The sequence below is a fragment of the Mauremys mutica genome, chromosome 2, assembly GCF_020497125.1.
Source record: "Mauremys mutica isolate MM-2020 ecotype Southern chromosome 2, ASM2049712v1, whole genome shotgun sequence".
Classification (NCBI taxonomy): domain Eukaryota; kingdom Metazoa; phylum Chordata; order Testudines; family Geoemydidae; genus Mauremys; species Mauremys mutica.
Window position 1 is genome coordinate 247634411 of NC_059073.1, and position 12592 is coordinate 247647002.

Sequence of the window (12592 nt, forward strand, 5' to 3'; positions counted from 1 at the left end):
AGGAGATACCCATGGGCCACCCTGTAGAATGCCTTCTTCTGGTCCAGGGACAAGAGAGCGAATGACAGAGCATTGCCATACCTGAGCAGACAAAGATCCCAGACCTGAAAAAGATTATCAAAACTGGTATGGCCCGGGATGGTATAGGTCTGGGTGGGATGAAAAGCCTCAAATGCTTGTTTAGATTTGCATCCTGTTTAAAGTTTAGGTCATCCTATCAGGGAAGAGAAACAACATCATGGGACACAGATGATTAATCACACATAAACAATGGACAATGAGTAACAGTAATCTTAGCACTTGTGGATAATCCAGAGGTTACCACTTATTTGCACAATGAAAACAATACCAAACATGATATTAATCTCTACTAAAAAAGCAGTAGAGGATGAGACTGAAAATATTGTAATACTGTTATGAATTGATGCTCTGGGTATGCTATCACCTTGAATACTGGGTCAGATCCTCAGGTAGTGTAAGTCAGTGTAGCTCCATTGAATATACGCTGATTTATACCAGCTGATGTTCAGGCCCACTGTGGTCAGTTTTGGTCATCCCCATCCAAAAAAGGCTATACGGTGGAGGGGAATCCTGGGAAGCTCTTGTTAAAATGCTGCCACCAAACTGAAGAGAGAGTCAATGTGATATGCTGCAATTCACTCCCTCTCTAGATGCTGCCAACCCATCCCTACAAGGAATGGCTCATTCATGGGGCCTCATATAATACTTCAAAAGTGCACATTTTTGCTTTTGGAATGTATCTCATTGCCCTAGGAGTCCATGATGTTCCAGAGGGAGGGTACCCGACCCTTCCCATTTGAAATTACACAGGCTGAAGTCTCTGCTATATTATCAATATGCACAGTATATTTGTGATTACCAAAAAACACTCACCGTGAAAAGCATTTAACAAATCTTTCCTTGGAAGGGGTGTTGCCTTTCTCTTTGGTTATGTTTCCGATAAAACATTTCTGCTTACATAGGAAAACAAATGAACAAACTCATGTCCCTCATTCTCCCTGTCTCTCCACTTCTACCACCACATGCACCCTTGTGGTGCTGGGATTTATGATGAGCTAAAGGAGGAAACAATTTGTGGCACTCCCTTGTTAAAATACTGGCAGCAGCATGTCATTGGATATATCCAGAAAGAGAAAAAGTCCAGAGAAAGGTAAAAAGAAGAAATGATGAAGCAAAGGAAGATTTCCAAATCAGAAGAGATTAAAAATACTAGGAGTCTTGTTTCTGTTTTGAAGAAAGGAGAAAAGGAGGTAATGTGATGGAAATATATAAAATAATAAATAATAGAGAGAAGGTGAGCTGGGTGTTATTTAGTCTTTCCCCTTCTAAAACATAAGAAGGGAATAGTCAAAGAAATAAAAAAGCAACATATTTAAAAATGATCAAACATTTTACACAACGTATAATTAGTCTGCGAAACGTACTGCCACCCACACTACATTAATGAGCCAAAGTCAAGGGCGCTGGAACAATTTGCATAATGGGGGAGCTGAGAGCCATTGAACCAAACTAAATCCTGTATATGATAGTAACTACTTCAAATTAAGGGGTGCAACAGCACCCCCAGCACCCCTAGTTCCAGCACCTATGGCCAAAGTACTTAGTAGGATTTTAAAACGAATTAGATGTTTATAAGAATAGCAAGAATATAATCACCAGTTACAATATCTAAAATAAGAGAGACAAGGTGGGTGAGGTAATATCTTTATTGGACCAACTTCTGTTGGTGAAAGAGACAAGCTTTCGAGCTCCACGGAGCTCTTCATCAGGCCTGTTATGAGGAGATCAGCCCCCATGCTTCAGGACATAACTAACAACTAGGGTTCAGATTTTTGAAAATATTTAGGTGTTGCTGCACTCGGCATTGCAATGCCTAACTGATTTGGAAGCCTAAATCTCATTTTCAAAAGTGATTTAGGAATTCAGAAGCCTAAATCGTATAAACGGTCACAGGGATTTTGGCTCCACAAGTGCCCTAATTTTGACAATGAGACTTTGGATCATAAATCAGCTAGGCATTGCAATACTGAATGCAGCAATGCCTAAACATTCTTTAAAACCTGAGCCTAGCTGCCTGGTGTTAGGAAAAAACTCCTCTGTTGATAGATTACTGCATAACTGACCTTGTGGCAACTATAAACCTTCCACTGAAGCATTTGGTACTGACCACTTTCAGAAAGAATACTGGACAAGGCAGACAATGGATGTGATCAGCTATGGCAATTCCAATGGCCTCACAAAAGATTACAATAAACACCAAACACTAAAAAGCTTTAAACTCCATTCTAATGAATTTTACTTATAACCATCTTTAATATATACTGGAAAAGATATAGAAGTAAGGTTATGACTCCTGACATGGAATTTCAAACATTCACAGAATTTACTCTAAAGCTGAAATCATTTAAGGTTCTGTCCGACGAAGTTCACTTATCTGATTAATGGTCTATAGAGGTTCCACAAGCATACTGCTGCTGATGCTATAACACCATATATGGGGGGTATCTCCTAGAGCTTGGTTTGAAATGGGTTCATAAATGTATTAATTTTTTTCTCAGAATTAGTTTGCTTAGGTTCTTTGTCTGTGCAGTCTGAAGACACTCACATCTGTAATGTCCAGTTTCCTCATGTCTGAATCTCATTACAAAGCTGCTATTCAAAAGGCAAAGTCTGATTTTGTGGATGATCAGGTGGGTTCACTAGAACCAGAACTTGGACTAGTGAGCAAAATATAATTCTGGGTTTAGGGGATATAAAAAAGGCATTTAAATGGGAAGGAATGCGGTAATTCAAAAAACAAAAAGTCCATCTCTCCCTCTCACTTCATCTGCCTCAAAAATACATTGTTAATGTAGAGTAATGTTATATAAAGCATGTTGTAAACACTAAACATTTGAAAGTCAGATCAGAACATAAAAAAGTGAAGGTTCCACACATCAAGTGAAGGTTCCACCATCAAACATCACCACACAGCATGTACCTACTGGTAATAACAACGAGGAGTCCAGGAAATTCATAGGTACTACAACAATTTTAGAAACTTTTCATGTAATTGAATACAATTCAATATGCAATATATTCAACTCAAGTACAAGCTCCTGTTTCTCCTCCATGCAGAAAAAGAAAGGCTTCAGCCTGTGTCTATTAATGTTGTACTCTGGCATGTGTGGCTGATTTATATGGAGTGCACAAAGTAAAGGGTACATATCTGGCCTGCATCTGCTGTATCTCAGAGGCATACTGAGAGTGTTGTAGCCTGATTGATAAGCGGATATTCACTTTTATCTACTATGCAATAGTTGAAAGGGTTCTGCTTCCGAATTAGCTACAGTAGTGAGGTTGTCAACAGAATGAGGACCTTGAGGAGCACAGTCCATTATGTGCTCTCTGACTAGCAATGTTATAAAATTTTTTAGTCAAATCAACAGGATCACAACCACTATAATATAGGAAAGGAGATAGAGCCAATACAACATTGTCCAACACTTGCATACTCACATCATCCCTTTTGGGGAACCCCAGAATAGGAGAAGCGATCTGCATATGGTCATTCCAACGTATCCCACTGCCCACAGGCTGGGTCTTAGCTTTCATAGGCAGTTACGCTGCCCCCCACAATATCTTATAATATTTAATGATGGTTTCAACTTTCTTTCCTTGTACATACTTCCACATAACAATATTAGGGTCCCTATCTTCACTAGGTCAATTAATCATTTACATTATTCTCATTAGCACTTACATCAATTAGTTGCCATGGTACACCTGCAGTTAGTACATGTACGTTTTGGTTAAGTTCAGCATACTTTTAAACTTTCCTAAAATTCCAAAAGTATACTTCTGCAGTACCTCCCTTTGCCCTTCCCTATCATGTACCACTCATTTATTGTATTCCTTATCTTGTGACTTAAGGTCAATCTACTGGTTAAATACAACTTACCTAGTAACCACCTATGTCATCACTGCCTTAGCTATTCTAAGCTAATTGTCATGCAGGCCTGAGACGTGTAGGTCCTTCTGTTACAGCTTTATCTATGTTTTACTCATAAATAGCTTTTACATATCTGGATGGCTACAGGGTGAACTAAATAGAGGTGGTGGTATTTCTAGTCATTATATACATATTTGTATAGGCTGAGTTTAAAGATCATAGTGGAGTAGAAGATGATGGAGGGTGTTGTCTATGGAGTCTATGTGGAAGATAATATGTGATCACTGTGGGAGGACAGTTGTGAGCAGATCAGGTGTCTTGCCTACATAGGACATTTTGGTTACCTATGATCAATGGATGTTTTTCCAAGACCTCAGATATGTGGAAATACAGAGACAAAGGATGGGGAGGTGTTGTGGGGGACAACTGATCAAGGCAGAACTTTTGTCATGCCTGGGCAATGTAGCTGTAATGAAGAATGTACGTTCACCTATAACTGCTGAACAGTCACAGTATCAGCTGGATCTGAAGGAAAACTGGGCATAGCTGATACAAGACTTAGTGAAGTGGCTGAATCAGGACTCTGAGTCAGGGAATGTTTCCCTTGCAAAACTGTAATGTATATGATACGAGGCTAAATAATAACACAGTTGGTTTCCACTAACTAATAGAATAACAACATGATGATCTAGAGAACTGACTTCCAGACTCTGAGTAGCATACATTTTTTTTGGTATTTTCCATCTGAATCAGTTAGCTCAGCTAAAACAGCCTGTCTTCAAGAGACCAAGTGAAATGCTTTCTGCTGCCCCTCTAAATCACATGGGGTATGCTCAGCCAATCCGGGACACAGGAGAAATTCTATGTGATATCTTTCCAGAAACCATGGTTCAAATTTGGCTCCAACTTAAAATGGCACTGAAGAACATGAGCATCAACATGTCTGTGGATATCCTGCCACAGCAACACAATATTTCCCATAGACACAGAATCTGAGCTCATTGTCACTGTAGGAGAGGTTAACCCAAGTTTCTGCATGAAGGCACTGTGCTACATGACTATCCCGAAAGACAAGAGATTTTCACGGGTCCAGACCCAATGCTTGTATTATGTCATGGCAGAAAGTGAGGAGATCTACCCCTCTCTGCTGTGGGAGAAGTAAGAAGAAACTCAATTAGTCAAATCTTGAAGACATCTTTGTGCCTTGAGGGGATGGTTTCCCATGGAGGGATGAATCTGGCTCAATGCTTGTTCATTTCCATGAGCTGGTTTAGCTTTAAATAAAGTGCATGTCCTGGCAGATTTTTAATTCATGGGGTATATTATTCTCTCTGTAGCTGGTCTTTCCCTCACAGGAAGGTATTCCCCTTCCCACACAAGACTGGTCAGAATCTGGCCATTAACTTGAATAAAACCATATTCCTTTTGAATATGCAATGGGTATTTTCTCCACTTTAATATTTTGTTTAGAACATGAAGCTGCACGAATATCTTAAAATGATCTGAGCATAATTAGGATGCCATGCTCTCAGACATGTTGAAGGGACATATCAGACTGCCAAATAGGATACCAAGAAAAAAAAGTTCTTATTTCAAAGATAAAAATATGTATGGCATATTTACTGTGCAGGCCCAGCTTCTTGTGGAGTTGCTTTTGGGATAGTAAATTAGAAAAACATGTGAATTTAAGGTTACTTAATCAGGTTGAAGCAGTTACTCCAATTCTAGCAACTCGCTCCCACTATGTTACATCTGATAATGTACCAAAGTCCAAACATAAATGTAGTTCAAAAGATGTTTGGTCCTTAAATGTAAAATGACCACTCAGTTTACACAGCTAGCCAGGTAATACATATTCTTCCAAAAGAAGCAATTTTTACCACAGCATAATCTGCAGTTTACTAATCCCCAATTGTAAAATTTTACAGACTGAAACTTTTCCACATGTTTTTTGCATGCCAGGATTCCAAAAATAATTACAATGGAAAGGTATTAATAAAGGGGCTGGAGTCTTGACCCAAGCCATGCTCCATCATTTGGGCAATGTGATGGAAATGGAGCATATGAGCAGAAAATTCAGATGATTTCAGGCTATGTCAAGTGAAATAGAAAAACAATGGGGAAAGAAGTGTAAACATGCACAAGGAAATGAAGCATCAGACTATTTTTAAATTGTCTATAGACTTCTGAAGAGGCTTGGTCATGCAATAGCACTGAGTGAAATTAAATGGTAGCTGGATAGCCCATAGGATAGTCAAAGCTAATTTGTTGAAGAATCCTCATATTGCTTAAGTCATTTTTACCAAGATCTCAGCAAAATGAATGTTCAGAAATATGGTGTATATTTATGCATTTTAAAGTTGAAAAATTACATTGAACATCAGAGGAGTGAGAGTAGGCAGCTTGGGACACAGAGGATGCAAGGAAGTGAACGTGGGTGGGAAAGCATATGTTGCTGCCTGGATGAGGAAGTGGTACACCACAGTTACTTCATAAGTGCAAGGTCTTTATAAACTAATTCTTTTAGGGATTGTTTTAAATAGAGAATGACACTCAATCCCTGACAGGGCTGCATTATTGTTTCAAAAGGATTGATGCTTTCTCAAAACATTAGACTGCTGCTTGTACTTTTTCCAAAATTGTCTATTTTTAACCTCGGCCTCTTCATCCAAGCAATAGGCAGATGGGTTGCATAGCAAACTCTGTTTTGCCTAGTAGGAAATGAATGACTTACTGAATCTTACCTGACAATGGAAAACATATTCTGGTGTGGTTTTCTTAAACTTCATGTTCCAAACTAAGGCCACTCCATCTGGCTCATGTGGAGCATCTTCGTTATTGTTATAAGATGCAACCATCAATTCAGGGTACTAGACACGAGAGAACATGAATTGGATTAGATTCTGTTTTGGGGATGAAGAAACTATGTGAAATCATATGAGACAGAAGCAATCATTTCTCGCGCTGCATGTGGTATCAAGTATCTGGTTTTAATAATAACACACACCACTCCAAACATACTATTTAGCTACACTTTGGTTTTATATTTTATTAGTAAAGTCCTTAAAGATTTCTCTGTTGGCTTCATATCAGCGTCCTCTCAGATATCACCAGGATAACATTATTTACTGTAGGTAGTTCTCTAAAATGTATAACTTAAGAAAGACTTCAGATATTCAAACTTTGCTATGAAAAAGGTCCCTTTACTGAAATTCTACTAATACTGTAGTGAAATCTGAAAATTTAATTTGAATGCTTAAAAATTTCCTTTCTGAGACTATGAAATTTTAGTCTCCATCAATTTATATAATATGTATATACATAATATTCAAATAATAGATCAGCTTTTATTCTGAAGTCCACATTCTTCAGCATGGTAGAGAGTTGCTTTTTCCTTCTTATTTCAGAATAAGAACAAGGCAACTAGCACAGAAGATTCAAATAACAAATGAAAACCTTCTTCGCACAAGGTCTAATTCTGCAAGATGCTGAGGTACTCTTTTGAAGTGCAGAGTGCCATCAAACAGGATTTGAGGGCACTCATTACAGTGAAGAATCAGGTCCATATTTTCTAGTACACTCAATCTCAAAGAAAACATGTATGATGAATTAGACTTTCAGACTATATTGATTATAATATATTGTTTTCAAATATCATAAGCAAAACTAATTTAAGTACAGGGAGCCAAACATATTTCTGATGAAAGTCTATTTACTTCAGTTCAGTTACATCAGAAATAAGAAAAACCAAGAAATCTACTTTATTACAAGTATCAGAGGGGTAGCCATGTTAGTCTGGATCTGTAAAAGCAGCAAAGAATCCTGTGGCACCTTATAGACTAACAGACGTTAGTCTATACCCACTTCATCGGATGCAAGTAGTCGAAGTGGGTATTCACCCACGAAAGCTTATGCTCCAAAACGTCTGTTAGTCTATAAGATGCCACAGGATTCTTTGCTGCTTTTACTTTATTACAAAAGAATCTAACCTAATCTTGCTGAAAAATAAGCAAATACATATATTTATATATAACTGGCATATGGGTGAATGAGTACATCATTATGCGAATACTTTATGCAAATACTTGTTTATGTATTTCATAATTTAAGCTAATAAGTGACCATTAAAATTGGCCTGGGCACTTTTACGATCGTTAAAAACCCAGGTACCAAATATCAAGATCAAAATAATAATATTAGCAATAATCTACTCACACAAAACAAGTCATTTATAGTGTTCTCATCCCCCACTTACACACATACATATACACCTCTACCTCGATATAACGTGACCCGATATAACATGAATTCGGATATAACGCGGTAAAGCAGCGCTCTGGGGTGGAAGGGCTGCGCACTCCGGTGGATCAAAGCAAGTTCGATATAACGCGGTTTCACCTATAACGCAGTAAGATTTTTTGGCTCCCGAGGACAGTGTTATATCGAGGTAGAGGTGTACTTCAAAAAACTCTATCCCTCAATCCAAATGCCCAAGATAAAAATACAAGCTTTGTAGCATGTCCAGGTTAGAAGACAGGCGTTCTGGCAAACGAATGGGGCCCTCATGGAGAATGACTTGTCATCAAGCCTCTCCAGTTTCAACCAAGAGTAATTCAGCTCAAGTTCTTCTTCTGGTATCTGCAGCATTACAAAGGAAGGCTGGTGAGATCTCTTAGTTCCAAGCCATTTACCACTGTGCAGGGGAAATGCAGAGCTGGGAGAAACAGCTCTTCAATACAGACAGCTTCTATAAAGATAATGGGCCAAATTAATTCCTGATGTAACTATAATGACTTCATGAATTTGGCTCCTTCTAGTTTGAAGCCTACAAAGCCATTTTTAAAAAATGTTTTAAAATCTTTTTTCACCCTTCCCCCATCCTCCAAAAGTTCCTCTGGAGCAAAATAAACCATAACAGAAATACCACAATAACGTAGAGCTGAGTGTCATATAAAAGACCTAATTTGGTCCATTTTTATGGACCAGTGTTTCATACAGCTGATTATGTTTTTATTCAAGTTTTATCATTCCTAAGTAGAATAGAGGCCAGATACCAGACCCCTCTTCCCAGGTGTGAGGGAATATTTGGTTAGCATAGGGCTGCCATAGCTGCTCTCATTTCACCTCCTTTCCCAACTCCAATGTATGGGCCATTCTGGGGAAAAGGAAACATGGGTGGGTTGCATCTACATTCCGGCATTCCTTGGCTGCTGGAACAGCCTTTACGGGACATTGGCACCTGATACGAAGTACAGCATCCTTGAGCCTGATCTGCTTTACACCAGAAACCAGCCAATCCCTCTTAGGATTGGGAGAGAGGTAAAGACGGTTTGACTGTGTACCTAAGTATCTGTTTACCGGCACAGTTGCCTATTTGGGGCTAGTTCATTTTCCTGTAGAACACAACTGGAGGTTTCTAAGTGACTTTATGGTAGCCTGTCTGAGCACAAACAAATGCCGGCTTGTAAGTTATCAGTTTGTACGCATTCTGCAGTCATAGTGTAGGCATCAACTTGTAAATTTAGTCCCAACTTTAGATATTCAGTCATTGATTGGCATCATATTGAATTGGACAACCACCATTATGAGGAGTTTTGACTTGAAGAGGTGATTGCTATTGAGAGAGGAGGTGAAGCACTATGAAAATTGTCAGGTGGGCACCTCTCAGGGGTTGATGAAGAAAATCCTGACTCCCAGGTCCCCAATCAATGAGTGCATACCAATCCCCCTTTTGAGAAGACAAGGGTAAATCCCACAGACAAACACTACACTTAGCGATAGGACAATGCTTTTATCTGAAGGGAGCAGCCCAGGGACAAAAACACCATACTTAGGTCTTGTCTACATTAAGGACAGTTTTGTAAAATGTCCCACCCTTGGCCTGCCTTTGGGGTGATCACACGAGAGTCAAGAAGGATCAGGCACTGTGTGTCTGAACTCTGTAGCTTTTCACTTATTTTTGGCTTTAGATTATCCGATATAACCTCATTCTAAACCAAGCAATGTGATTTCCGTCCCTTTTTACATGAAAGTTGAACCTATTTGGGCATTTGCCTGAATAAAAGCTGAGTAAGGATCTAAGACTTTTACCCTACTTTCTGCAAAAGAATGAACGGACTACTGGATTGACTTCAGTTGTATGAGGGATCCCACATGTCCTGACCAATATGTCACAAGTGACTAGGGAACAAAATAATGTGTTTAATCAAGCAACAGAGAGTCCTGTGGCACCTTTAAGACTAATAGATGTATTGGAGAATAAGCTTTCGTGGGTGAATACCCACTTCATCAGACACATGGCACACATGCGTCTGACAGAGTGGGTATTCACCCACGAAAGCTTATGCTCCAATACATCTGTTAGTCTTAAAAGTGCCACAGGACTCTCTTGCTTTTTACAGATCCAGACTAACACGGCTACCCCTCTGGTGTTTAATCAAGGCATCAATGTTCATTTTATATTTTTTCCAGTTAACCTATTTGCCTTCAGCATACTTTGCAGGAACAGTTTAATCACAGACAATTGAGTAATGTATTCTGCCATTCGCCTGATAGGTCAAATACCATTTGGTACACTAGGCATTGCATAATGTCGGCATGGGAGTGTGAGTGTACCATAAACCTCTGCTTGGTAAGATACGTCAAGCTTGCTCAAGTTCCTTCTGCATTACGTGTACACGACAAAGGAAATGAGAAAAGCCAGAATGCCCCCCCCAATGAAATGTGGAGTGGCACTGAGAATAGCTCAACTGCACATGCCAAAGAAATAAGGACTCAGGAGCAACTGGGAGGGGAAGGCAGGGAGGGGAGGGGAGGGGAGGGAAGGGCGGGGTGGGGCCACCCCAGAACAAAGAGGCGGGAAATAGAACATGCTTGTGTGCCTGAGGGGCTAAGCAATTACATCTGGCAGTTTTCTAACTCGGCTTTATCTTGCTGTCCTGGGACTACTAAAAGCTGCCTGTTAGGAAAATATCAGATAAGAATTCCATGTAATTTCCAGCTCCTGAACAAGTGAACAACCACGATAAGCATTTCCTCAGGCTTATACTTGATTTCTGTGTAAATCCATATGTGCTTAAAGGCCACCCACAAGCCAGTACATAGCTCTTGTAAAATTTATATTCTTAGGTATGAAAGCACAGAAATAAATTCTTAATTTGATTCTTGGGGAGTCAGTTATATAGACGAAAAAACTCAGTTCACATGCAGATGAGATTATATCCCGTTGTTCCTAAAGTATCTTGGATCATGTATGCTGTAACCAAGGCACTATGGCCTATGTGACACATTAAAACTAAATTATGTGGGCCCCCTGATCTAATGCAGGACTGTCTCTCCCTGGCTTCTAATGCCTTTCATTCTAACTGCCTGCCAATTCACTGCTTCTCCTCACCTTGTCAACTGTCATTTTAACACACAAAGACCCATCACCTGGTATGGAGGGATAAAAGACAGTCCTACTGTGCATCTTAGTAGGTGTACAGGAGGATGGAGAGAAAATTATTGCTAGTCAGAATCACTGGGTGCCTATTCCACTGCCTCTCCCCATCGATGTACACTACTCATCTACTTCAACTTTAAGCACATAAACTTTTACACATTGAGCTCCTAAGGTGCTCAGGAGCAGGGATACTTCATGTCCTCCTCATCTGCTGCTCCCCTTTCAACTAGTCACTGCTTCTGTATATCCCAGAGACCTGCAGGAAGGAAGCCCCAGTACTGAAAACCACAGTACTCTGTGGCAAGCTGGACCTAAATTCTTCAGTAAGACCCTTCAGTTTTCGTAGAGCTCTGCTGAAAATTTCTGTGGCAGAGTCAGGTACATTCCACATCTTTTCTTAAGGCATTAAATGTGAAAAATAAAACAATCAAAATATTAAATTCTTTGTGCTAGTTATTTCTTCCTGCAATTGTGTTTACTTTACTTGGTTGTCAAATTATAAACTTTCAATGTGCCACAAACTTTTGTACAGAAAATGTGTAACTGTAGGGTAGAAGTTGTTAGGAGAGTGGAAAACTGGAGGTTTTACCATTTGGGTAGGGTTATTAATACATAGTTTAAATATTAAGTCATGATTTTTAACATCAAAAACAACCAAAAGACAGATTCATATACTCACTAATCTCCTCCCCCCCACATACACAGACACACACTCACTCACTCTTTCATAGCCAATTGTTAACTAATGCCTAATGTCAATGAAACAAAACCTTACCAAATAAAACAGAATCAAAGCTTTATATGTGGTTCACAACTGCAAATCTTACCTGAAGAGACCAATCCATACAGGTGACAACGCGATGCTTTGACCAATGCTCATCATAGAACTGACGATTAAATGAAAGGTTGGCTCCGGCTTGAACATCTCTGTGTGGATTCAAACAACAAAAGATATGCTTTAAAGTACTAAGGCTTACTTGCCATGACCACAAATGTAAGGATTTCTGACTGCCCCCTTTTCCCATTCCCTCTTTCCCAGCCTTGTCATTTTCACTTAATAATCTTGTCCCTGGCTATTTGCTCTTATTGGCCAGCTTCCCTGGGAGTAACAGAAGAGTCAAATCTTTGCATTTGGAATAAATTTGTGCACATATTTGACCAAAAGCAGAATTGCTAATTTCCCCCACAAGCCCTCCCTC

General features: G+C 39.4%; 1 protein-coding gene across 4 annotated transcripts in view; it reads right to left on the reverse strand.

Annotated features, from left to right (window-relative positions):
• The window catches only part of DYNC1I1 (dynein cytoplasmic 1 intermediate chain 1), a 241604-nt gene that overhangs the window by 82222 nt on the left and 146790 nt on the right, over window positions 1–12592 (reverse strand). For all 4 annotated transcript variants that reach the window (XM_045004527.1, XM_045004526.1, XM_045004524.1 and 1 more), the window contains 2 exons: window positions 12221–12320; window positions 6697–6822 (listed from right to left, as the gene is read on the reverse strand). In XM_045004527.1, the coding sequence (XP_044860462.1) occupies window positions 6697–6822; window positions 12221–12320 (226 nt within the window). The remainder of the gene's footprint in view (window positions 1–6696; window positions 6823–12220; window positions 12321–12592) is intronic.